Below are 27,981 nucleotides of genomic sequence, written 5' to 3'. Positions count from 1 at the left end.
TTCATCTAATGAAAGAAATTATTACTAAAACTATGGATTCCTTTAATCAAGCTTTCTTTTAATACAGTGTAAGATTTCAATACTAGAATTCCATTGCTTCTTTATGAAATACCCAGCTAATATTAAATACTGGCACATATATATTTGTGTGGGTATGCACACTCCCCCCACCCTCGCCCCCACTGAGGCTAGAACCCAGGGTCTCATGCATACTAGACAGGCACCCTATCACTGAGCTTTATCTCCAGTCCCTAATACCAGCTATATTAAAATACCTACGTTACATAATATGACTTTCGTGGTTAAAAAAAAAAAAAATAAGTCATTTAAAACGAAGAGAAACAAACTTACAAGGATGACTTCTAAAGCTGGTAATATGCCCATGTTTGACAAAGTCTTGAAAAAAGCATCTCTGTTTTGAGGTTGTAGCGTTTGAGAAAACGCACAAAATTCTTTTAAAAAGTTAACCTGAAATCAGGATAAAGGGTAAATGAACATAAAAATGGTTTGTTGTTCTATTTTATGCCTTTCTTAATATCTAATTTCTTACCAATTCCTGTCTTTTTTCCTCATCTGTTGCTTCATCTGTTAGTTGTGCAAACAAATCTGTCAGAAATTTTTCATCTTCCTGTGAAATATGGGAAAAATTTAATTATATTAGAGGTAAAAGTATATAAAAATTTCACTACGCTGTAATATACATATAAGATACTTCTATTAATAACCGGTACTCGCAATCCTGTTCTATAAAAGAAAGGAAGAAAAACCAAACTGTTGGATAAATTGTGAGGTTCTTATTAGAAAGATTATTCTTATATTTTGGCAAGGCTCTTTTTCCTAAATCTATTTAAGGGTCAGAGAATATCTATTTTAGGCTTTGCGGACATTCTCCCCTTTTCCCCCACTGGGGATTATACCTAGGGGCACCTTATCACTGAGTTACATCCCAGTCCCCCACCCCCCCCCGCCAACATTTTAAAACTTTAAGACAAGGTCTCACTAAGTTATCCAGGCTACTCAGTCTCCTAAGTTTTCACTACATCTATTCAATTCTGTCATAGCAATGGCAATGGCAACAGACGATATGTAAATGAATGAGTACACCTGTGTTCCAATAAAATTTTATTTACAAAACACAAAGCAAGCACAACAGCAAGCAGTCTGCCAACCCCTCATTTATATAGGCTCTTACTAACTAACCTTAGAAGTTAAGGTTCCACAACCTTTCAAATGGGGAGGAAGATAAAAGCTTTCTTGCGGTTTTACAGATACAGAAGGTGATCCAATATTTAAAAAGTGAAATTCAGAGTTTTAAAGAAACATCTATTATTTGAAGATATTCACTGCACACACAAAATATTTTAATATATCTTTAATTACTTTAGAAAAGGACTTAAAGGATACCCACACAGGATATTTATCTAGGTAAATAAGTTAGAGAAGTACAGAACTTATAAAGAACTTCAGATGTTACCTTATGTCCTTATTTTATAATTAAGACAAATATTACCCAAGCCCAATTGAGTCAAGGAGTCTCCCTGATCGACTATCTAATTTTCCTCTGCACTATTTTTCATCAAATTTAGAAAAATATTTTAATTCTACATAGCTGAAAGTAGTGAATTAATTCTCCAGGCCCTATATATGACACACACACACACACACACACACACACACACACACACACAACTTCCCACTACATTATAAGCTTCATATTCACTACTGTAGGTACTCAGGAAACATTTTCTTTTAACACTACACTAGTTGGTTATTCCTTATTTTACTTTTTCTAAAAAAACACAAACAGGTCACACCTCATTACAGGTTTTTTTTTTTTTTTGACCACATTTGTTACAAAATGGCACCCAATTTCAAAACACATCCCAAATAGTAGAAGAATGATTAACTGAACTACAGAGGAAGTAGTCAATTTTAAGATGAGGTATGCCAGCATGTGTATACACAAGGACGACAGGTACCTGCTTTAAATAGTACCTCTAACATGCTCTTGTTCCAGGCTCAGGGGTGCATGCCTGTAATCCCTATGGTTTGGGAGGCTAAGGCAGGAGTATTGCAAGTTCAAAGCCAGCCTCAGCAACTTAGCAAAGCCCTAAGTCCTAGAGAGCCTCTGTCTCCAAAAAGGGGCTCGGAATGTGGCTCAATGACTAAGTGCTCCTGGGTTCAATCCCTGGTGTTAATTAAAAAAAGCTCTTGCTTTTGTCTAAGGGTGTAGTTCAGTGGCACAGAGCTTGCCTAGTATGCACTGGGCCCTGTGTTTGGAAATAAGGGCCTCGAATCAAGAAAAACAGAACAGTAGAACAATTGCATTGGCAGCCAGAATTTCGGAGAGGATACTGCACACTGTAGGGAATCAAAGCCTTAACAACTTGAAAACAGAAGTGACAGATCCCTACAACACAAAAATAGAAAAATATGGAACCAAAGAGATGAAAAGAACAAGATTATCTGCAGAAATCAGGGGTCAAAATTGAATTAGAGAATGTGGTTCTGCTAGCTAGCAAAAGCTGGTTCCTTATCAAAGAACAAATGTAAAATGGTACCAGAACCGTAACTCCAACATTAGCAACGACAGTATTCCCCACAGAGGATTGTGGAGAGTATATACCATAATTTTAACAGATTGTACTGCCCACATTATTTGTTTACATGTCTGTCTGAAATGAAAATATGTCAAACTGGTCAATATGAAATGAAATTATTTCTAGTTCTAGGAAAACATCTGCAGCTTGAGCACCCCTAATATGCAAATTTGAAATTCAAAACTTTTTGATGCTGACACGTCAAAAAGTTTTGGACTTTGGAGCATTTCAGATTTTGAATTTTTGGATTAGAAATTTGGATTTGGAGGCCTCAGCCTCCAGAGTAGCTGGGATGACAGGCATTAAGGTCAGCTCCCCTGTAATTTCTTCAAACTAAGGGTGATATAAACCCACAATCTCAGGCATGCTAAGCAAGCAATACATCACTGAGCTACACCCCCACCTCCAAGCTAGACTACTTTATCATTTACCTTCCCTACTCCAAACAAGCACCTCTGATCTGAAGAGTATTATTATTTATCAAAATTTATTGTAGACCATCAAAATACTCACCTTTAGATTTTAACAAAATCAAACTCACTTAGGATTTAAAAGGAAGAATGAATTAATTTTTGCTTAAGGCAAGTAGCAATTTAAGTGGTATTAATCAAGTAGGTACCTTTTTTTAAGTAGGAAGAAAATGATCTAACTTACCTGTAACATACCAACAATTTCTACCTTATTGAAAAAGATAAAGGAGTGAAGTGTTGATAACATGTTTTCTTCAAAGACCGAAGGGGTAGGGAGAACCATATCCTGTATATACTGAACTCTGTATGTCTGATGAATTTTTTGTTTCAGCTCAGGATCTGATATGGGAATCACTTCTTTAAATTTGGCTGTTTTTGTTAGAAATTCCCTGTGTTTACGTGGTTGTGATAAAGCAGGATCATATTCTAAACATCCAATGACGTCCATTATACATTCCTCAGAGAACATGACCTCAAAAAGAGCAGTTCGATTCAAGAGGAAGATGCCTTTGATAATTTCATACAAGTGGTGCAGTCCTTCAATATTTTCCAAATCCTCACATACATGAAAAAGCTCTAAGAGCTTCTTAATATAACCCTCATTTTCCAGTGCTAGTGCAAGTTTTTCACGGCGGAGGGGGGAAGGTAAAGATGATGCCACAAGTTCTGCAATTTCCTCAAGGCGACTTAATTCACAAGACGGCAATTCTAAACCTGGTGATGACATATCATCAAATCGCTCCTCTTCAGATTCATCTACAAGGTCCTGAGTGATGTCCACTGAAGGGTCCTTTCCTTGAACCTATGAAGAAGAATTTGTGTAGCTGACAAAACACACACCAGCAAACCTAAACAATATCCTTCAATAAATACAGAGACATTATAAGAAAACCGTAACAATAATTTTCAATTTTTAGAATCTTATTTCAAACTTGACACAACTGCCTGCTTTTTCGAAGTTGCTGTCATGGTTTGAATATGATATATCCCTCTAACCTATCAATGCAGAAATATTCAGAGATGAAATGATTAGATTATGAGAGCTGTGACAGAAGTGGTCAATGGTACAGAAGTAGAGTTCCCTGGAAGGATACATCTCTCTCCTTCCTCTGATTCCTATATGCCATGAGGGGAGCAGCTTTTCTCCGCACCCTTCCCTCATGATGTGCTGCCTCACCTTGGGCCCAGAGTCTGCCAACCATGGGCTGAGACCTTCCTCTAAGTTGTTCTTATTGAGTGTTTGGGCCACAGGAATGAAAACGCCCTGAAATAGTTACATTTCTCCAAATAACATATACTTTAAAATGAACTTTCTCTTAAAGTACAATATCTGTAGGCAAGAGTAACTTTCTAGGACAGGCTAAAACAACTAAGACTGTCCAAGAGTTCCCCTTGTGGACCCACAATAGAGGCCGAATGCCAAAACACTTATTCACAATCTCCCATTTATGGATTATTTTCCAAAAGACTATGGAGAGGTCTCAGAAACATTCTTAGGACTCTTCAATATTTAAGTAAAATTCAAGTAAATATCAAATATCATACAGAGTGCTGTGATCATAGTACATATATATAACTATAACCAATAAGGAAAACAATGTCCATTGATCTTAAGAAAGGGTCAGAGAGCATAAACAAATTGATTTGGACCAAAGTACGCCAATAATTTCCTACAAATGCTAGGTGGTACCTCAAAGATATAACAAAAGCTCAGTAGGATACAAATGCACCTACACAAAAATGAAGCCACAAATGAAGTAAGCTCAACCTATAAGTAGTAGAGCCATCCCCAAGAATATCTCCTAAAAGTTAAGGAACCAAACTGTGAAAAAGTTCAACTTTCTACATATCCAAACCTATACCTACTTTTCGACCCCCCAGAATCCTAAAACCTGTCATAAATCCCAACTTTGTGTTACTGCAAAAATTCTAATTATAAAAAATATAAAAAGTAGGCCTTATATGAAATGTATGGCTAAGAGATTCAACTGTGGATGGATACTGGAAGGGAAGACAGCCTGAAGTATTTTTCTTGAAATACGTTGCAAGTTAAGGTCCAATATGGTCTGGATCTTAACTCTGTGGGGAACACTACTGCAAGAAGGCCAGATACATTCAAGGTTTACACCTGGCACAGTTTCAAGCTGGTACTAGTTTGGTTAATTACGTAAATTCTCATTATAGTTTTATGTTCTAATACCAAAGCTATGGCTTTACTCACAGAAAAATGTTTGTGTACCTGGGAATTGAACCCAGGGGCACTTTGTTGCTGAACTACATCTCCAGCCATTTTTATTTTGAGACAGAGTCTCACTAAATTGCCCAGGCTGGTTTTGAACTTGCAATCCTCCTGCCCCAGCCTCTCCAGTTGCTGGGAATACAGGTTTGTAGCATGTGCCCAGTTGATAAGATTGATTAATAAACCAAACTAAAAGGGACAAGAATAATGAGAAAGCCATCTTTCTGAGTTAAGACCTAGTAACTACTACCCAGGAGGGTAACAGAAAAAGGGAGGATTTTTTAAAAAAAAAACTATTTTGGTATATAAGGGTGATGAATACCTACATGAAATAAAGAAACATGTAGGTAAAATGTAATGACTTCCCTGGAATGAGCCCCAGGATCCAGAAAACAGTACAAACAGAATTCATTTTTAAAAAGTGACTGAGAGATGGGCACAAAGGCACACACCTGTAATCTCAGTGACTTGACCAGCTAAGGCAGGAGGATATAAGTTCAAGGCTGCCTGTGTGACTTCTCAAAATTTAAAAGGGCTGGGGTATAGTTCAGTGGCAGTGTCACTGGGTTCAATCTCTAGGACCAAATCAAAACCAAAAAACACGAGTCATTGAGAAACAGTACTTTTAAGATAAACTATAAGTAAAAGTTAGAGGGGAAGACCAGAAAAGAACATAAAATACACAGTGGTTCTTTGGTAAGTTACTACAGAGAAAGAACACAAGTATTCATCTGTGCTCCCAAATGAAAAAAACTGAGACCATATCTCAAAACAAAAACAAAAAGAATAAGGTAAAGATCAAACAATATTAAAAAAAGAATCAGGCACAACAGTTACAGAATGAGCCCAGATTTGAATTAAATATTAGCTCACTAGAAAAATGGTTCAATCCCCAGTACCACACACACACACACAAAAAAAGGGAAAGGACAAAGAATAAAAGAAAGAAGGCATTTGGATATAAATGTGACACCTTCGAGTTCTAGAAAAGGACAAGGACAGCATCAACAGGCAGGTTTATCTATATTAAAACAACAACAACAACAAAAACACAGCTGAATTCAATATGCAAAAGAAATAAAATTGTACAAGTTAAGAAAAAATTGTGCCTTGAGGACACTGTATTTTCTATTAAAGGTGTGGCTCTTAAACTTCAGGGTGCACCAGAATCACCAAAAGCAGGGCTGACAAAACTAGCCAAATCCCATCCATTTTCATGTAATTTATGGCTATTTTTTTTTTAAACACCAGAGATTAAACCCAGGGGTGCTAAATCACTGAGCTACATCCCTAGCCTGTTTTTATTTTGAGATAGGGTCTCTCTAAGTTGCTTAGAGTATATAAAGCTTAAAATATTTACTATCTTGCCCTTTACATTCTGACCTACAAGGTTTAAGACATCATTGTAGGACTCTAGCTTTTGATATAGTAGGTCTGGCCTGTGGGCCACAATTTCTAGGTCTTACTCCTATACTGGTGAAGACCACATTTTTTTTGGAGGGTGTAGGTACTGTGGATTGAACCCAGGAGCACTCGACCACTGAGCCACATCCCCAGCCTTATTTTGTATTTTATTTAGAAACAGGGTCTCACTGAGTTGCTTAGTGCCTTGCCCTTGCTGACGCTGGCTTTGAACTCTCGATCCTCCTGCCTCAGCCTCCTGAGCTGCTGGGATTACAGGTAGAGCCACTGCGATTGGCGAGAATGGCATTTTTGGAGACTCAATTAATTTAAAAAAATCTATTAAAGATTATTCTCCAAATGAAATAAGCATGGAAATAGAGAAAACCTCTCTAGGAGGAAATGGCCAAATGAGTCTGTAACAAGAACCAACACATTGAGTCACTTGAGCACTTTAGGAAAAAGAAAAAACCCAAAAGCATATTCACAATGATTGTGGAGATTATGTCAAGAGAATGAGGTACCAGAGTAGGGAAAGATAAAGATCAGACAATATTAAAAAAGAATCAGACACAACAGTTACAGAATGAGCCCAGGTTTGAATTAAATTATGAATCAATTACGAACATTTGCACTTAGAAGCAAAGTGAGGGTGACTAAATAGTCAATGGTCATAGAGCTCAAGACCAGTGCAAGGGTGGGCTCGACTTCAACAGCCACAAGAACAAAGCCTGTCACAATCACACTTGTTTTATTTTTTAGAAAAGATAATTCTAGCTGTGAAACTATCAGTCAAGAAGAAACAAATAAACCAGGAAGAAATGATGGACACGTGAGAGTGCACAAAATAAGACAAGTGAATGGACCCAAGGTTGACTACCAAGAATAGAACAGACATTAGGGCTAAGGGAAGAGTGAGCAGGCCCCACGAGTCTGTTTCTGAAACTAGATGGCATTTACTGAGAGGAGGGGACAGGAGCATAAGTGGATCTAGGTGAGAAGATTGTGCTTGATTTTGGATTGTCAAATTGGAGATGCTAGTGAACACTCAAAGGGGAGTTCTTCGAGAAGGCAGTAAAATATAAAACTTGAGTTTAGCAAAAGTCTAATCAGGGTAGTGTGGTATGGATAAATTACACCTTCTTTAAACCAAGCTTTTCATAAAGATTTAAAAGATCTATCTGAAATTTATTTAAAATTTAGGGCTTTAGCTGAAAGCATTGCAAAAAAAAAACCTTTCAAGAGAGCATATTGATTTTCTATTTTTAAAATTACCTGACATATTTTCTCCCAAATTTCATCACATCCAGCTTTTTCTTGAAAGCTAAGGGCCAAGTCATAATTTTCTGCTTCAGACCACACAATCAGAGTGTCCTTTGGATTAGGGGGAAAAAAAAAAGAGTCTGAATGGTTAACATACATTATTGCAACTGTTTCAAAGTATAAGGCAAATGAACAAAGCAACAGGAATTCAGAACATCACTCATTTTTATTTTTTCAAACACTGTATTATCAATGTCTTTTTATGCTTAATTTTTAGCAAATATGAAAAACAAATGTTTACCTAAGGACAAAGCTTGACCAATATATGAATTTAATGTTCTAAAAAATACCAAGAAAACACTACACCAATCTTGTCCTTGTACATCAAGTCACATTTTATGCTCTCATTAAAATGGCCAAAGAGTAAGTCTGAGCATACAATTACTAGAGGCATGTTAGAAGGCTGGGATTAAAACAAAACAACTTGTCTTTTCCCTCAACAGGTGTTCTTTACAAGCTGGGGCATGTGAGGTTCCTGAAGGCCTTGAAACTACTGGCCTACATTTGTAATATGTGATGTGATCATTTATTTGAACAGTTAAACAGTTAAAATTTCACAAAACTTCTATGGTTCATGAAGCAGCATACTCACAGCACCTACCCCCTTTTCACTTCTACTCAGGAAGAACTTTATTTTGAGACAGGGTTTTGCTATAGACATCTAAGCTCAAGTAATCCTACTGCCTCAGCACCCTAAGTAGTTGGCACTACAACTACAGGCACATGCCACTATGACCAGCTGAGAATTTTTTTTAATAGGAAATTTAACAAACAATTCAAGAGGTTTAAGATATGATCTCAGCAAGACACTGCATGTACAATAATGAGACCATCTTATAATCCCCACAGCCCAAAAAGATCTGTATTAAAAAATTATGGAGTTTAAGATACTCTTTCAAATTTATTGGTAGTAAATAAACATATTAGCAATCGCCATTGTTAAAAAGGGTCATTTCATAGAGAAAGGTTTATGAATCATCTGTTTTAAGAAACACTGAATAGTGCTAAGGAGAGTCACTTCAAAATAAAAAAGCCTGAGAAGATATGTAATAGCTATCTTCAAGTTCTGGAGGGACTGTCACTAACTTTAGTTTTTCATGTTAGTTTTTTTCTCTTTTTTTCCAAAGAGAAGAATGTGAGTCCCAGTTAGAGGTAATTGAGTACAATATAAAGAAAAATATTAAATATAACTGTATACAACTTCTCTGTTATAACATATTCAGAATCATTTAAGACTGATGCTTAAATCAGGGTGTAGACAGACACATGTTGTATGTTCATAATTACACTTGACAAATTTAGTAGATTTTAACAACTAAGAAATAGTTCTGAGCTGGGCATGGTGGCACAGCCTATAAACCCAGCAGCAACTCAGGAGGCTGAAGCCCAAACAACTTAGAGAGACCCTGTCTCAAAATAAAAAAGGCTGTGGATATGGCTGAGTGATTAAGCACCTCTAGGTCTAATACCAAAAGATAAAAATTAAAAGTTCTTCTGGTTTCCTTGAACAGCTGAATGTTCAAATCATTTTATTTATCAAATAACCTACAGGCTAAAGTGAGACCCTCTTCTCAAGAGGTTATATCTTTCCTACTTTGTGTAAGATGTATTTTTACTCTTAAACTGATAAAAACCTCCGAACCACAAATTTAATTATGAAATATTAAAGTCTAATATTCCAGGCTTCAGTTATTCAATCAAACCTAAAAATTTTCTTAAGATCAACAAAATGTTAATAGATCAAACTATCAAGAAGATATTTTATATTATACCAATGTTTTCTGGAGAAATAAAGCACCTCTCAATAAACTTTATTATTAGTTTTCCTATCTACTATCTTGGAATCTAGCAAGTAACGATCTTTAGGCTCATCCAATGAACAAAATACAACTAAATTCCATCTAGTAGAATTTTAATGGTCACTTTAAAGTGAAGCAAAACATTCTACTTATGAACAGGCTGTTAATACTCTTTCTTCTAAAGTAATTATTGTTACTACTACTGAGGCTTTAACCCAGGGGCACTTTACCATTGAGATACATCCCCAGTCCTTTTCATTTTGAGACAGAAACCTCACTAAATTGCTAAGGGCCTTCTCGCCTGAGATCCTCTTTGCTTCACCCTACCAAGTCGCTAAGATAGGATTATAGGCATGCACCGCTGGTGCCCCAGCTTAAAGTAATTATTTTCTCTCTGCATCTTCAAGGCAGCAAAGGAACAGTTTGATTTCACTGGTTTTTTTGTAAAAGTATGTGTGTATGCAGAATAAACACCATTTGATAACAGTGCTAGTAAGTGCTAAGTGAAAATTTATTTTCAGACATTTCTGGCACCTTAGAAGGGCATAAAGGTATACTCAATAAAAGTTACTGTCAAAAATTGTATCAGCACTCTAAGGCCTCTCTGAGGCTATCTACACAGCGTTGCTCTATAGGGAGATACTTCTGTCCATCTGCACTAGTATCTACAACATAAGAAGGAATCTCCACCATTCAGTTGTTAGTAGTAGCTGGTTTGTCAAATCAGGGGTCATTTTTTTTCTTCATGTAAAAACAAGGAAATGGTTACTTTACTTTTAAAAGATTCAGTTGCTAGAATATCAGGAACATGAACTGATCTTGAGACAAGCTTTAAAAAAAATTTTTTTAAATTAAGTATGGCTGAGGGTATAGCTCAGTGGTAGAGCATGTGCTTAGCCTAGAGAGGCCCTGGGTTCAATCTCCAGCATTGAAAAATAAATTGCTTTAAACACTATAGAAATTGGCTGAAACTTTATAATTAGATTGGCAAATGTGCTGTAATCTGTTCTGAATTTCTTATTGTAAGAAAACAGATGGTAAATTTCTATTTAATCACCAAACTGAGAGGAGAATATACAAGATAAAACACAACATCTTCAAATTTTTACCTGTTGTTTCTGGTATGCAGTATTAGGATTTATTTTGGACTCTAAAAGCAGAGAACCTATGAAAAAGAAAAAAAAAAAAACAGAACAAAACAAAACAAAGACATTCCATTATGTTATTGCAAAACATCAAAATTATATTCCCTTATATACATTTCGTTTTTGAACATCAGATGCAACTCACACACAACTTCAGTTAAAGAAAAAAATTCAAGCAATACAAATGTAAACATAATAATCTGTAATTTAAGAAATGTATTTTATACATGCTTACTTTTTTTTGTTTTGCAGTGCTGGGATTGAGTCCAGGGCCTTGTGCATGGCAGGCAGGTGTTCCACCACTGAACTACACTCCCAGCTCCTCTATACTTACTTTTCTTTCTTTCTTTCTTTTTCTTTTTTTTTTTTTTTTGGTGGTGCTGGGGATTAAACCCAGGGTGTTGTGCATGCGAGGCAAGCACTCTACCAACTGAGCTATATCCCCAGCCTTTATATGATTACTTTTAACAAAAGAGATATGTCAATCTGAACAGCAAATTGGATGGTAATAAAAACAATCTAACAATTTTAGGCAACACAAGGTGGAGAAAATCGCACAAAACCAGATGATCTAGGCTTATTTTTGTATAATTATTTTTGAAATTGTTATTCCAACAATTGTACACATTTATGGGGCACAGTAGAATTCCATATGCTATAATGTATAATGATCAAATCAGGCAGTTAGCATTTCTAAGTTTTTTGATTAGTAACTAATAATTAACATTTATATCTCCTTATCATTGCTTTATGCCTGGAGCCGTTGAGCTCTTTTCAGTTGATCTTGGTGTTAAGTCTGATATATTGTGTGATTGCAAAATATGAAATAAGTTGGAACAGCAATCAGATCCATGACTTCAGACTAAAAATGAAATAAGAAATAATTTGCAAAATTTGATAACATAAAGCATAAGTCACTACCCAAATGCACATCCAAATTATATATCACCTTTACAAAGTCTCATACTTCTTTCACTTTTAAAAACATTTAAAAAATTGTAATGCATTCTGTTGTCATATATAACAAACTAAAATAAAAGATAAAAAAAAGGAAAAAAACTTTTTTTTTAGTTGTTGATGGACCTTAATTTTTACTATTTGTTTATTTATATATATGTTGTGCTGAGAATTGAATGCAGTGCCTCACCCATGCCAGGCAAGCACTCCATTACTGAGCCACAACTCCAGCCCTCTTTCATTTTTATTCTTTCTTTCCTCAAGGGGGAGGGGGCGCACAGGGGAGATACAGGGCCTTGCTATGTTGTTCAGACTGGTCTGGAACTCATAGGCTCAAACAAGATTCCTGCCTCATTCTCCCAAATAGCTGGGAATACAGCTATGTGCCACCATATCTGAATAATATTACTAGTTCTTTTTAATGGTACTGAGGATCAAACCCAGGGATGTTCTGCCACTGTGCTATATTCCCAGTCCTTTTTATTTTGAGACAGGGTCACCAAGTTGCTGAGACTGGGCGGGAACTTGCAATCCTCCTGCCTCAGTGTCCCAAGTAGCTGGGATTACAGACGTGCACCACTGAACCTGGCTCAGTATTTCTTTTTCTTAACAGAACTACCCAAAACAAAACAAGAAAAAAGAAACAATAGCAAGGAACTGCTATTCTTCTCCATCTTCAAATAATCAATTTATTCCTTACAGTAAATTTAACCCATACATTTCTGTTTTCACCCCGACAGTGGAAGACTCATAATATCTAGAAAATAACTACTGCTTTCTGAGAAAAAGCAAATTTTGACACTTGAATCATACCCACTTTTTCATCAACCAGTTCTAGTTTATTCCAGAATATAAAACCTAAAGACAAGTTCTGGCCCAAAATGCTTAAGCAGCAACAGTTTTCTCTGCAGCTGTCTCTCATACAGTGCTTTTGTTTTCTCTCATGTTACACTTAACAGTTGCTTTACCCATTCCAAAGAGTGGCTATATAATTGAGAAGAATCAGTTGCCTTAACATTTCCAAACTTACCTTGCCTTCCGGCTAAAACTAATTTATTAATTTTATGATGCTGCCAAATATTAGTTATTTACTACTATTTACTATTTGCTCAAAATAGTTCTGTTAGATACTAAGTACAGTAAAATACCAGCATGTATCAAATTGTGATGATTCAATTTGAGTGTGCTGTGCACAGAAACAGCTTCCCACTTCCCACAATTTCTCCCACCAACTCTGACACAGGTGACCCAATTAACCCAAAATCTGTATTATCCTGTCTGTACTTAAAATAACTGAATGTTTTAAGTAATCCTGCCCCCCCCACACACACTGGTACCCTCAGAGCTCCACTTACTTGGATTCTTTATTCTTTCTTCTTCTCCTCCCCCTTTCCCACAACTATTTTTGGCTATTTCATGCAGGAATGTCCACATTTAAGGAAAAACTGTTTTAATCTTCCCTTTTCCATTTGGGGGAGGTTACAGGATTGAAATCAGGGGTACCTCACTACTGAGTCACATCCCCAGCCCTATTTTGTATTTTATTTAGAGACATGGTTTCACTGAGTTGCTTAGTGCCTCGCCTTTGCTGAGGATGGCTTTGAAATCCTCCTGCCTCAGCCTGCCCCCCCAAGATGCTGAGGTTATAAGTCTGCTCCTTCGCACCTGGCCCCCTTTTCTAAATTTTGCCAGATTAATTAAAGCAAAACTTCCACTGCTTTTTCAATTCTCTTTATATATAATTACCAGATTTTTAGCTTTGTGATTATGAAGAACTGTATGATACATTCATAACATGAAAAAGCTGCAGGTAAATTAACAGAATGTATAGAGGCTGAGGGTTTTATTTACTCAGTGGTAAATAAAACATACACTTATTAGCCTATAAGAGGCCCTAGATTCAATCTCCAGCACTATACACACAAAAAACAAAACACAAAACTAAAAGCCTTCCACTTTTTTTTTTGTGAAGTGCTGTTTGAACTATTAAAACAAAAACTTATTCTACTGTTATCTATTATCATCAACCATAGCCATGTGTGGAACTTCAGCTACCTGGTAGGCTGAGGGAAGACCGACAGTTCAACCCCAGCTGGGTAACTCAGCAAGACCTTATCTATAAATAAATAAATAAATAAATAGCCTGGGTTCAATCCCTAGCACCCCAAACAATCAAACTAACAAACAAAAATTATACCAGAGACTTGCAGATCAAACTTAAACTTTTCAAAGATAGTCAGAGAATATACGTAATTATACTTTAAACACAACTTTCTTAAAAAACATATTCCAGTAAAACCTATTCTGAAATACAACTCACATCCTCAAAAACAATCCATCTGTAGAAAACCACATAAGTAAAAATACAGTGAATAAAAAGAACTAGGTTATTTGGTAAATTTTATTTTAGAAGACATAAGAGGCCTAGTGGCATAGACTCAAACTGAATATCCTCTTTTTAAGTATAAAAACTACACAAAAATTCACTTATCGAAAAGAAAAATTTGGACGTCCTTTGAAAAATGGTGTAAACTGTACATCATTCAAATTTAGAACTTTTAATAGTTGACACTGCAAACAATGTCATCAAGAGAATGGGAAAAATATTTGCAAATCATACTGATAAAGCACTCACATCCAGAATATCTATGAATTCTTCCAACTCAATAATAAAGACAACACAATTAAAAAGTGGGCAATGCACTTGATAGACATTTCTCCAAAAAAGAGAAAAAAAATGAAGCAATTAGGTAGCTACTCAAAAGTTAAGTAAGGGGGGTCAGGGGTACAGCTCACTGGTAGAGCATATGTTCAGAATGCTAGATCATGAGACCATAACCCTCGGTTCAAATCCCTAACACTCCTTACCCTACCAAAAAAACGTTATTGGTTATTCAGCAACTCCACTCCTAGTTATACAACAAAGAACATGCCTACACAAAAGCATACAATGTATATATATCAGGATTTTTCATAACAGTAAATAATGAAAGCAATCCAAATATCCATCAACTGATGATGAATGGAAAAATAAAATGTGGTATGTCCACCCAATGAAATAGTATATACAAAGTATATGAAATTCTGACACATTACATGAACCTTGAAAACATGCTAACTGAAAAGAACCAGTCACAAAAGACCACATATTCTATGAATGTGCTTATATGAAATGTCCAGAATAGGTAAAATCATACAGATTAGAAGAGATAGTGGTTGTTGAGGGCTAAAGGGAAATGGAAATGGATAGTGATTGCAAATGGGAACGTGATTTCTTCTGGAGGGGATAAAATGCCCTAAAATTAGATTGTAGTGATGCATACAAGCTAGTGGATATACAAAAACAACAAAAAAGAACAATATATTTTGAACAATATATTTTGAATGTTAAATTGGGATTGTGGCTCAGCGGTAGAGTGCTTGCCTTAGCATGGGCGGGACCCGGGTTCCATCCTAAGCACCACATAAAAATAAAGGCATTGTGTTGTGTCCATCTAGTTTAAAAAAAAAAAAAAAAACTGCTTTAAATACTGTAAAAGCAGGCTTCTAGAATGCTGGTTATGTTCTGTTACATGCTGGTTATTTTGTGAAAGTTCATCATATCAAACACATAATTTGCAAAACCTTTTTGATATATTGTACTTTTAAAACTTTTAAGGTTTAAGACAAGAGGTCAACAACACATGGCACAGAGGACTATCACCTCAAGCTGTGCTTTCAAGAAATGCATGCATGGGCAAGGCACCACTGGCTTCTTTATGCTTCCAAGTTTTGCAGTCTGGCCAGATGATATGCAAGGGTCCTGCCCAGGGATGGAATGACCTTGGCAAGGGTATGTAGGAAGTGGAGGGCTAGCATGTGTGACCTGGTGCAGGGGTGGTGTCGGACCAGTACATAACTCACCCTAAGAGGACCAAGACCACTGGGATAAAGATTAACTTAAGAAATGACTATAGAGTCTCACTACATGTGTGAAAATGATGCCAGCATTCCCAAAAAGTTCATTTTACACTAAGAACACTAAAAAAATGGAAGAAACTTTCTCAAGTCTTTTTGTCAAAGGAGGAACTACCAAAGTTCAGATAACATATTTTGTTATGATACTAAACAGATTTTCCTACAAAGGTAAAAGATGTCCATTATGTTATAACATTGTTGACAATTCTAAGAAGGTTACAGATGAATGTTGAAACAATTACAACTAAAGAAAAAACATAATGCTACTGAAGTTCCTGTTCTGATTGTAGAATATAAGTACCCTAACATGGGAGGAGAATGGCATAATAAATCCCATGGTTCTGCTTACAACCTTTACTCAAAGGTAAATTTAAACTGTGGCAGAGCTGGGTGCAGTAGAACATGCCTATAATTTCTCAGCTACTTAGAAGGCTGAGGCAGGAGGATCAAGTTTGAGACCAGTCTAGGCAACTTTAAATAAAAATAGTGGCAGAACCTGAAGTTACGGTCAAGGAAGTACGAGAATTTATTTGACAAGCTCCAACACAGCATCCCAGTGTTCATATTTTCAGTGGGTATCAGTGATGTACCAGAGGAAGTTACCTGTCCAGCTGGTATTTGTCATTCAAATGTCAAAGTAGAATTCAACTTAATGGACTTTGATGAAAGAGGGGTACTTAAAGGATTAACAGAAATAATCTATGCACTTAACAAACATGGTGGTACCTTGAAGAATTTAAAAATTTTAGTGAATTAGATGATAGCAACATAATTGTGCTGGAAGACTTCCAAGGAAATTTAAAAATGGTAGATGGAAGAGTCAATGTTGAACACCTGAAAACTGGATACCTACCTAAGAGTGGATGTAGAGCTTGTAGAAAAGTACACGACTTTTATGATATTTAGTAAAAGATTAATCATTAGAAAGGTGCACCTTTCCTATGGGTGCAACTGATGCAATAATTGCTCATCTGTTCATTTTTCTGAAAAGACTTTATTTGTAATGTACCCTTTATAATTTATATTTTCAGACATATTGAATCCATTAATAGGAAGCTTCTTTTTCTCCATTTCTCAACACACTCATATATGAATGACAGATTTAAAAAACTTAAGGCCAAACCAGAAAAATAATCCCTCATTTTCCCAACATGATATTTGTAGTTTAAAGTTGTCAGGCAGTTTTTGAAGAGTCTTTTAATACTGTGGGAAAGTCTGTAGAAGGTTGAAAAGTTTTATTAAAAAACAGTGAAATAATGTACATAATTAACTGGTACATTCACAATTTGGGTGAATTACACTGATGGTATCACTATGTCCTAAAACTGTGTTATGTTTGGTTATTTTTTTTGGATAAAAATCAGCAATTACCAGAAAAGACTGGCACTTGTCATTTAAAAAACACCCAAAGACCTGCCACTGATCATTACAAGATGTTAAAATTTGAAGCACTCGTAATAAATATCATAGGAAAAAGAGGAAAGAAACACACACCTGACTTTGCAGCTAGAACTAAAAACAAAAATGCTATGACTAGCAATGCTTTGACTTTGTGAGCTACCTAATCCCTATTAGCAATTATTTTAAGTACCAGTCCCTTTTGCATTTTCTTCAGAAAACTTTCTCAGTAGTGTTGCAGGGTCAGTATAATTAGAAAGGAAAACATTACAAGTGGAAAGTGTAAAGTGTTCCCTCCCAAAGCTCTGGCTAACACAAGAACATACTAGAAGCGTCTGGTGGTGTAATTTTTTTTCTGGATAATTCAGGACGTTAGAGGAAAGTACCTCTCCAGAAACCCATTTCAGCCATCTCCCATAGCTTTGGTCTAAGTTATCACTTCAGGAAATTCAATTCTGGTCTCCAATACCATACCCTGTCTTAGAGATAAGGAGGTCGAAGCATGGGAAACACTCTTCAAGTCTGGGAGCCAAGTAAGCTAACAAGACACATTACTAGTTTTATTCCTAGTTCATCTAATGGGTATTTCTTCTGCCATCTACTAGTCCTTATTGGGTCAAGTTATGAGCACCTCTCTAATCAACTGAAAAAGCGTTACTATGTATTAACACAATCCTTCCTCCCTTAAGTTTACTTCTATCAGTTATGATAGCTACAATACTAGGAATAGTAATTCTATCCTAGTAGTACGGATATGAACGAGGATATAGAGTTCAACTTTAGGTTAGAGGTATCTGCCACACCAAAGAGGAAAATTAGCAGTATGAGCCTTAGTAGAAAAAAGATAAGATTCTCACCAAGAGTAACAAACACATGCTTGTGATAGGGGTATGCCCAATGTAACTTAATAAATGAAGCATACATTCAAGACCTACCCATCTCCCTACCCCAACTCATTTGAAAAACATACCTATCATCTCCAAGGAAGAAGATGCCTTATCTCCCAAGAGATAACTTGCACACACACACACACACACACACACACACACACCCCCAACCCCCACTCTTCCTACACATCTAAGAGAGTCAGAATTATCAGAGAAAGAATACTCTACAGAAACTCCAATCCTGCAGGCAGGATAACAACAATCATCATCATCATCACCATCATTGTCGTCGTCGTCATCATCTTAGTGACTCAGAAGGCTGATGCAGGAGAGTTACAAGTTCAAGGCCAGCTTTGGCAACTTAGTAGGACCCTGTCTCAAAATTTAGGGGGTGGAGGGAAAGCGGAGGTGGGGCTGGGAAAGTAGCTCAGTGGTAGAACACATCCCCAGTACTGTGAAAACAAACACACAAACTCCAATATCAAGACTGGAGAAGGCTCTCCCCACTCAAACATTAGGAAGGAAATAGAGATAAAAGCAAAATCAAGAGAATGAGGGCTGGATTGTGGCTCAGTGGTAGACTGCTTTCCTTGCATATGTGGGCACCGAGTTTGATCCTCAGCAGCACATAAACAAACAAACAAACAAATAAATAAAATAAAGATATTGTGTCCATCTATAATTAAAACTAAAATAATAATAATAATAGAATGGTCAAACAGGTGTCCTTAATTCTCATTCAATATTTCCATGACTGAAAATTAGCACAATCTTTAGCCATTTATCTTTGGTCCAAGAAGTCTTCTAGGCAATTACCCTGTACGTTTGAATAAGCACCAAAAAGATGAATGAAGATCATTAGCACTGTTTGTAAAGGTAAGACAACAACCACCACCAGATTCTTTATACCACCTGTTCTCAAAGCATGATCTGGAGACACTAGAGGTTCTGGAAAGTCAAACTATTTTCATAATGATACTAAGAGGTTACTTGCCTTTTTTACTCAATTCTTTTACAAGGCTTACAGAATAGACAGAATACAGAAGCAGATGAGAATTAAAATGTTTTTTAAAAAATTCAACTAGATGCCAAAGAGAATTGTTAAAAAGACTCACTAAATTGTTTTAGAAAAGTTACTTTTCTTAAAAATGTTATTTTTAAAAATATGTAATATTAAAGAAAACTATGTTTAGGTTAATTGTTTCCAGCAAAGTCTCAGTTTTAATTTCTAAATGACTGGTATCAATAGCTACAACCTAAATGAAAGAGTGCACAAATGCATCCTGAGGGGAATTGTTTGAGAAATACTATCAACAGGGTATATGTGAGTTAAATACATATGTGGAATTCTATGCCCCTTGCCCTCTGAAGGGGTAGTGAAGACTGAACCCAGAGCTTGCAAAAGATAAGCAAATGCTCTACCACTGAGCTATATCCCAGGTCTTTTAAACATTTTTTGTTGTTATTTTGAGGCAGGCTGTCAAAAAATTGCCCACACTGGTCTTGAACTTCTGATCTTCCTGAATCAGTAACCTAAGTAGCTAGGAATAAAGGTATGTACTACTGTACCCAGTATATGCTTCTTTTAAATGAGACAATCTGTATATCCTGACTCAAACACATGCCCAAAATACGATAACGGAGGTCTATATACTCAGAGTGTTACTAAAACAACTGCAGGTTATATTATACTGTTAGTAAGAAAAAATAGTACAACCATGAGTATCAATAATTAGGCCATTAAAAATGTTTCCTCTTTGCTTCATAACATCTTGGTTCCTCCCGTAAAAAGAAATGTGAGGGCCTTTCTTGAAACTGGTTGCCAACCCCCAGTAAAACAAAACAAAACAATTGTGTGTGCACAGTGAGGTGTAATTTACAAAGGTCTCAGAGAAATAAAAAATAGTTGCTACAGCAACTATTTTAGACTGGAGAGACTTTACAAAAAAAAAAAAGAAAAAAAAATCTAGCTGGGCATGGTGGTGCACGCTTATAATCCCAGCTACTCAGGAGATTCAGACAAGAGGATCACAAATTCAAGGCCAGTCTCAGAAACTTAGTGAGGCCCTAAGTCTAAGCTACTTAGACTCCGTCTCAAAGTAAATAAATAAATAAAATTAAATAAAAGACTGGGAACATAGCTCAGAGGTAAAACTCTGGGTTCAATCTCAAAATAGTTGAAAATTTATACTGAAGTGCCTATTTAGTAATAATCAGCCCTCAATACTTAGGAGTTTCAGCACATATACTATCACTGTTGTACAGCAGGAAAATGAGGAAATGATAATAGTGATCCAGAAACACATTACAAGTGAAAGGTTACCAACACAGGTTCAACATGCTGTTTAGAAAAATCATATATTTAGTAAACATTCCATGAAAACTGTCGACATTTAAAAATTTCCAGTATGCAATTTTATTTAGCTAGAAAACTCATTTGTATAGATCTCATATCCTTTCACTAGAAAAATAAGTTAGTATAGAGAGTGCCTATAATTTTTATGACTCCCTCTTTAATATCAACCAACCAGTCAATCAAATTCAGGGAGTCTGGGAGTATCTGGGGTTGAACTTTGGTCCTGCATTAGTTTTAACTTGGATAAATATTGAAGGATTCAATGAATAACTCCAACTGTCACTCCTAAGCAAGAAGCTCAACCTGTCGGCTTCTCCAGAATACTGACCTCTCACGAATATACAAAGCAAAGGGCAAGGATTAGGTATTATGCTTCAACAGTGGGAAGAAAGCACCAGCCATCAAAATTGAGTTAATGGGGCCAGGTGCGGTGTGCACACCGGTAATCCCAGCTGCTGGGGAAGCTGAGGCAGGAGAATCATGAGTTCAAGCCAGCCTCAGCAAATTCCAGGTACTAAGCAACTCAGTGAGACCCTGTCTTTAAATAAAACACAAAATAAGGCTGGGATGTAGCTCAATATTTGAGTGTCCCTGAGTTCAATCCCTGGTGGTAGGGGACAGAGTTAATGGGGCTGGTGGATACTCAGTAGTAAAGCACTTGCCTACCATTTACAGGACTCTTGAGTTCCATTCCCAGCAACTGCAAAAAGAAACAAACAAATAACAGAGCCTAAAAATATCACCTGGGTGGGAGATTAATGTAGGCTTTAAAGCTATTTTGGTTCTGTTCTGTTATAAAACCCCTTTTTCTGATATTTGGTTGCTGTTTGTTGCAGTGCTGTGGATAGAACCCAGGGCCTAGTGCACACTAGGCAAGTGAGCCCTGTCACCAGCCCTGATTTTTTTCTTTTTTCAGGCTCGTATTTAAAATAATGGCAGTTAAAAACTGAAAAGAGGCTGGGCGCCAGGGTGCGTGCCCATAACCCAGGACTCAGGAGGATCCCAATTTTGAGGCTAGTCTCAGCAACTTAGTGAGGCCCCCACAAAAAAATGAAGCAAAAAAAAAAAAAAAAAAAAAAAAATGCTGGGGATATAGCTCAGTAGCAGAGAGTCTTCTGAATTAAGCTGCCACAACACAAATGCCCTCAGCCACCCTTCATAAATGATGTCTTTCAAACTTCCATTATCACATGCAACAGATAAGTAAGCTTTTGGTTATCCTAGGACAATTTTCAATAAAGCTGGTATACATGAGGAAAAAAATATTTAAGTAACCATTTCAAAGTGAAATACTTTCCCCAGTAGTGGCAGGAGCTCTTCTCAGTAACTAAGTATACATTTGGAATGCAAGATACTATACTATACTTACTCAGAGGAACAGCAATGAAAAAAAAAATGCTGATGTTACCCACTAAAGCAGAGAAAAAATAAAAAAGACTTCTCTATCAAAAGTGTTCTGACCTTCCGTTCTAATTATAGTAGGGGTAGAAGCAGACCCACCTACAATCAAGACAGAGTTCTGTAATGTTCTATCAAGAGACAGCAGCACAAGCTTCTAGTGCTACCATTAGCAAGCATTTCTACTTTGAATATTTCCCCCATGTCTCATTTTTTTCTTGCCTCAAATAGTAAAAATTTAATCTGTTCAATTCTTGAGGCAAGTAAAATCAGATAAAATTATTTCAAAATTAAAACAGTTTATAAAACATAAGGTAAAAACCAAATGGGGGTGGGGGGTCTAGGATTTAAGTGGCAGAGCGCCTGCCTAGCACAAGCAAGGTCCTGAGTTCAGTCCTTCACCAGGAAGAAAAACAAAACAAAACAAAAACAACAACAACAAAAAACCCCTACCATTCTCAAAGTTGGGCATGTGGCATGTGCCTGTAGTCAGAGCTACTTGGAGACTCACTTAGGCCCAGGCTTCCACACTAGCCTGGGCAATGAAGCAATACTTTAATCTCAAAAAACAAAAAAATTAAAAAAACAACAACACTTTTCTTGATGTTAATCAGGTAATCCAGAATAAAAAGCATGGATATGATTTTATGTCAAAAGACATCCCTTAAGGAGTTGTGGGTGTAGCCCAGTGCTGGAGTGCCTGCTTGGCATGTGCTAGGCTGTGGGTTCAATCCCAACACCACTCACACAGACATCCTTTAGGTGAGCATGGTGGTGCATGCCTGTAATTCTAATAACTCAGGAGACTGAGGCAGGAGGATCATAAGTTCAATTCCAGCTTCAGCAACTTAGCAAGACGCAGTCTCAAAATAGAAAATAAAAAAAGGACGGGAAATATAGCTCAGAGGTAAAGTGGCCCTGAGTTTAATCCCCAGTATCAACCCTCAACCCTCCCCCAAAACCTGCTAGGAATAAAGTATTTATTTATTTAGCGGTACTAGGGATTAAACCAGGGGCACTTTACCAATGAGCCACTTCCCCAACCTGTATTTTTGTTGTTTGTTTGCTTTTATTTTTTATTTTTTTTGGACACAGGATCATGCTAAATTGCCCCATCTGACCTTAAACTTGTGAACCTCCTCCCTCAGCCTCCCAAACTGCTGGGATTACAGGCATATGCCACCACCGGCTTAAATATTTTTGTGTTTAAAGAAACAGACTGAAAATCTTTAGAATTGTGGAAAAATATGAATAAATTAGCATTTATACAGTTAATTCATTTGAGCTTTATTTTGTAAAAGTTTCATTAACAAGAAAGAAAAAAAAAACACCTTAAAATATAATTAGTAGGTCCAGCCCAAGCATGGAAAAACTCAATAATTTAAAGTTTTTATTGGATAAATGACTCATTTATGGAAAATCAGAAATACTTCCCATTTTGCTTATCATAATAAAAAATTCTCACATATCCTCTAGTGGAGAACAGGGGGAGCACATGATAATGGTTGACCCAACCTAGCAGTCAACACAGTTAACTTTTGCATGTAGCTCGGAGACACTAAACTATAACTTTGAATGTTTTAGACTAAAAGTTATTTTCACTTTGAAATAAACCTTAAGGTCAAGAAAAAAACAGCAAATGTTTTAAATTTACTGCAGTTAATGAAACTGCCTTCACCATTGACTTTCCCACTCAAATTGAGACCATAGCTCCTAAACTGAATGCTGACCTTGCCCCAATCCAGATGTGTTAAGTAAGTTACTCACCATCTCTGAGCCTCAGTTTTTCTATCTGCAAAATATGACTAATTATAATACCTACATCAGAGAACTGTTTTAATTACTTATGAATTATATAGTTAAGTCACTACAAATAAATTGCTTGAAGAATCCCAGGCACAGGCTAGGGTTGTGGCTCAGTGGTAAAGCACTTGCCTAGCATGTGTGAAGCCCTAGGTTTGGTTCTCAGCACTTCGTATAAATAAATAAAAGTCCACTGAAAACTACAAAAAAAAAAAAAAAAAAAAAAAAAAAAAAAATCCCAGGCATATAGTAGGCACTGGATAAAATTTCACTATTATTATACCTGCTTGTAATTTTCCTGTTAGGAAAACAAGTTAATCATCAAGCTAAAGATTACTTCACTAATCATCAAGCTAAAGATTACTTCACAAGTATCTTGGAACTTTTCTAAACCGAAGAAACTTATAAGGGTAATACAGTGGCTCACGGGTGTAATCCCAGTGATTCAGGAGGATTGTGTGTTACAGGCCAGGCCTGGCAACTTGGTGAGACCCTGCCTCAGAAGGGGAAAAAAACAAAAAACAAAGGGTGGGGGGTGCGCGAAGCAGAGGGGGAGTGTGTTCTGGCACCATGGCTGGAATCCCAGCAACTTGGAAGGCTGAGGCAGGAGGGCTGCAATTTGAGGTCAGCTTCAGCAACTTAGTGAGACCCCGTCTCAAAATAAAAAATAAGAAGGGCTAAGGATATAAATCAGTGGTAGAGTGCCCTTAGGTTCAATTCCCAGTAATGGGAGGGAAAAAAAAAATTACAAAGGTAGACCAGCAATTTAGTTCAGCTTTTTTCCTATGAGATAAAAATTAAAGATACTTCGTCTCAGCCATTCAACTTGTTTTACTGCAGAGCCCCCAAACTTTCAAATGGAAAGTTATTTATTTTCTAAGTGTCTAAAAGTTAGTTATTTTCTAAGTGGTAAAAACAAATGGGAAACCAAACTAAACCAAAATAAAACCCTACCAGTTCTTTGTATCGCCATATTAGGAGAGTACAGTTCCTTATAATAAGTAGTTTAACATTAAACCTTAATATTTCTAAATACTTTTAAAAGCCTTTGTTTCAAGAATCAAATAAGACAGATGATGGAAGTTGTATGTATTAATTCTAATATGAAATTGCAAAAAAGTTGTCTGAAGTATACATACTTTCATCTCAAAAGTATCTAATCAGCATTGGAAGTGTAGTGCAATAGTAGAGCCCTTGCCCACAAGCTCCAGGCCCTGGGCTCTATCCCTGCAATACCCTACTATTCCAAAAAAGAAGCTAACTGAACCAAAAAGCCCATACTTTCAACTCACTATGTAAAAAGTTTTCCAAATGGGGTCTGGGGTTGTGGCTCAGTGGTAAAGTGCCTGCCTCACACTTGGGTTCGATCTTCAGCACCACATAAAAAATAATAAGTAAATAAAATAAAGGTATTGTGTCCATCTATAACTAAAAAGTATATTTAAAAAAGTTTTCCAAATGTACACAGATGTAAAGGCAGAGTAGGTTATTATGTGAGAGTCACATACAAAAGCACACTAATCCTGACATTCAGGTAGTATTTTATGAGGCAAAAAATAACTCAGTCTCTGAAAAGTATATCCATCACATTAAAAACGTTAAATGCCCCTAAAAGGAAAAGATGTTCACAAGTTTTAAGTTATTTTTATAACTATAAAGATAACCAGTGAACTATTATACCCCAAATTACCATTTTTCAAATATGATAAAATACCAATGATACTACAATCTTCAATAACAGAAAAATCTAGTTTTTCATGGAATCAAAAGTTCTGGGTAAAGTTCAACAGAAAAAAAATTCCTAAAATATTTGTAATTAACTCAGACACAGAATAACTACAATCATAATAAACTGACATAATGAGTTACTATAAAAGCATAGACTAATGTAACAAGATAGGTGAAGGTGGGAGATAACTACTTTCTTATTTGGAAGAAAAAAAATCTTTACCCAATTGTGAACATTTCCTTTTACATGAAATTCGCAGAATGTCACTGAGAGAGGTGACCTTCTCTACAGGGAGTAAGTCTTTTAAAATGTGAAAACCTGTTATTTTCAAACTGCTTGGTCTTTGGACCTTGAGGGTTGTTTCAAAATACCCGAAAGAAGGCACTAGGGCAGATTCAACAGTATCTGCCTACTTCTCTCCACCTGTTAACCAAACCAGATTATGAACACATATTTAAGCAACCAAAAAAAGCTCGCAATAAAATGATTCCAAGTTTGCAGGAACTACACACACATTTAAAAAAAAAAAAAAAAATCCTGCATTCCAACGAGAAAGACAACCAACGATGGTGAGCGCAAACGTACCCTCACAAAGCGAAACACCATTTTCGCAGCTGAGTGTGGAGTTGGCAGACCCACGAATCTGTGTTGCCACTCGGCAACAGGATCAGAAAGATGTAGCCAAAATGTAAAAAAAAAAAAAAAAAAAAAAAGAAAAAAAGAAAGAAAGAAAAAGAAAAAGAAAGAAAGAAACAAACATACCGCGAAATGTAATCTTAAAAGTATGCAGCAGGTAAGAACTTTCTTAGCTCAAACCAAAGTTGCACACCTGCTTTACAGATGGGTGAACCAAGGCAGATCGGACGGTGCCTTTCTCAAGGTCACTCTAGTGCAAAAGAAGAGCACGCTCGGCCTCCGATCCCAGGTCCCCGGCCTCCCCACGCTCCCGGGCGGCACAACTCAAAAGTACATGGCCCTACTTGAACCTTCAAAGCCACCAGGCACTCCGAGGAGCGGACACCTCCGGCGCGCTCCGGGAGCCCCCGCGGCCTGCACTCCTCAGCACACCGCCCCTAGGTTCTCGCGGGCCGAGCGCCACTGCACCCAAGCACCAGGGAGGTGGCCCCGTGCCGTGGGGGTGGCGAGGGTCCCGCCGCGAGAAGCTGCACTCACCGTCGCTCTCGGCCCTGACAAGCAGGGACATGCCCTTCAGCCGCTCCACGTAGCCGGACGACACATGCCCGGTGCCCCGGTCGTCCCACTGCCGGTCCTCGTTGAGCGTGTAAACCTTCACCCGCCGCCGGGTGTCGGTCATCGTGCCGTCCGGGGGCCGGGGCGGGGGCCCGGCTGCAGTCGCCCAGGAATGGGGTCCGGGAGAGGCGGGCGCCCGCAAGCGGAAGACTCTCGGGCCTCACTGCTGCCGGTGACCGCCGCGGGCCCGCGCCGCCGCCCGCATGGCCAGCACCGGGGCCCGAGCTCTGGGCCGCCGCCTTCTTTCGCCTCCGGCTGCGCGGCGCTATTGTCCAGGCCCGGCCGCCCGGCAGCCCCGAAAGGGGCACGCGGCGCTGCGGAGCCTCCCGCCCCGCCGCGGTAGGAACGCGGGGCTCCGGTCACTGCCCTGCTCCCGCCTCCGCCATGATCTCCGCCAAGCTGCTTCCCGCGCCGCCACCGCCTCCTCAGGCCGCCGCCGCCGCCATTTTTTCCTTCCTTGTACCTGGCCTTGCCTCCGCGCCCAGTGGTCCCGCTCCGTTCCCCCTGCTTCAAATATCCGAAACCGACGGGCGCCTACTCTTGCTGCAACTGCTACCGCTGCCCGAGAGACTCCGAACGCCCCCGGCCGCCGCAGCGCCCCCGGCTGCTAGAAGTCGCTTTCCCTTCTCCACTGCCACCGCCTCTTCCGTCTTCCTCATCGAGCCAAAGCCGCCGCCATCTTGGCTCGCCCCTCAAAAGCGGCGCGCGGGGCCACCCAGGCAGCAGCTGCAGGGGCCGCCAGTCGGCCCCACCATTTAAAGAGACAGGAGCGAGGCCGGGAGCCTCGCTGCGGCGGAGGCTTCGGACGAAGGCGGAAGGCGGGCGCGGAGTTGCCGAGGTGGCGGGAGCGCCGGGAGTGGAGGAGGCGGGACGCTGGTCGCGCCGGTGACGGCCCGGGACTCCCTCGCGTTTCCCTGCACGCACCGTCGTGTGTGCGCGGGGCGGCGTGTGCGTCTGTCGCGCCCTGTGTTCGTCATCAGCTCCGCTCCAGGGTTCGGAAGGGGCGTGGAGTCGGCTTCGGGGCGGCGTACTGGCTGGAGGCGGCTCGCCGCCGCTGCCCCTGTCCGGCGGACACGGGTAGCTGGGACCTGGGGCTTTCGAGCGCGGTGAGCGCTCCTCGGACAATATTCTCCCGCCTCTTTGGGTACGCGGGATCTGCCTGGAGCGCGGAGTTCCGCGCCTCGAGCGGACTCCTATAGGATGAACCTGAGAAGCTTCCGGGATGGGGCATAGGCTTGTGCAGCGAGGTTCGCGCAAATCCGGGGGAT

General features: G+C 38.4%; 1 protein-coding gene and 1 pseudogene across 2 annotated transcripts in view; one reads left to right on the top strand and one right to left on the bottom strand.

The window, feature by feature from the left end:
- Ppp4r3a (protein phosphatase 4 regulatory subunit 3A) overlaps nt 1-27,656 on the bottom strand; it is a 43,236-nt gene extending 15,580 nt beyond the window's left edge. For both annotated transcript variants that reach the window (XM_076849747.2, XM_076849748.2), the window contains exons 1-6: nt 26,636-27,656; nt 10,942-10,997; nt 7,986-8,084; nt 3,255-3,872; nt 551-628; nt 352-468 (exon numbers count right to left, since the gene is read on the bottom strand). In XM_076849747.2, the coding sequence (XP_076705862.1) occupies nt 352-468; nt 551-628; nt 3,255-3,872; nt 7,986-8,084; nt 10,942-10,997; nt 26,636-26,777 (1,110 nt within the window). In that variant the 5' untranslated portion in view covers nt 26,778-27,656. The remainder of the gene's footprint in view (nt 1-351; nt 469-550; nt 629-3,254; nt 3,873-7,985; nt 8,085-10,941; nt 10,998-26,635) is intronic.
- Nucleotides 15,912-16,797, top strand: LOC143393453 (cytosolic 5'-nucleotidase 3A pseudogene; annotated as a pseudogene).
- Nucleotides 27,657-27,981: the final 325 nt, after the last annotated feature.

This window comes from Callospermophilus lateralis, chromosome 3 (genome assembly GCF_048772815.1).
Source record: "Callospermophilus lateralis isolate mCalLat2 chromosome 3, mCalLat2.hap1, whole genome shotgun sequence".
NCBI classification, from domain to species: Eukaryota; Metazoa; Chordata; class Mammalia; order Rodentia; family Sciuridae; genus Callospermophilus; species Callospermophilus lateralis.
This window is presented reverse-complemented; position numbering and strand designations above follow the sequence as displayed.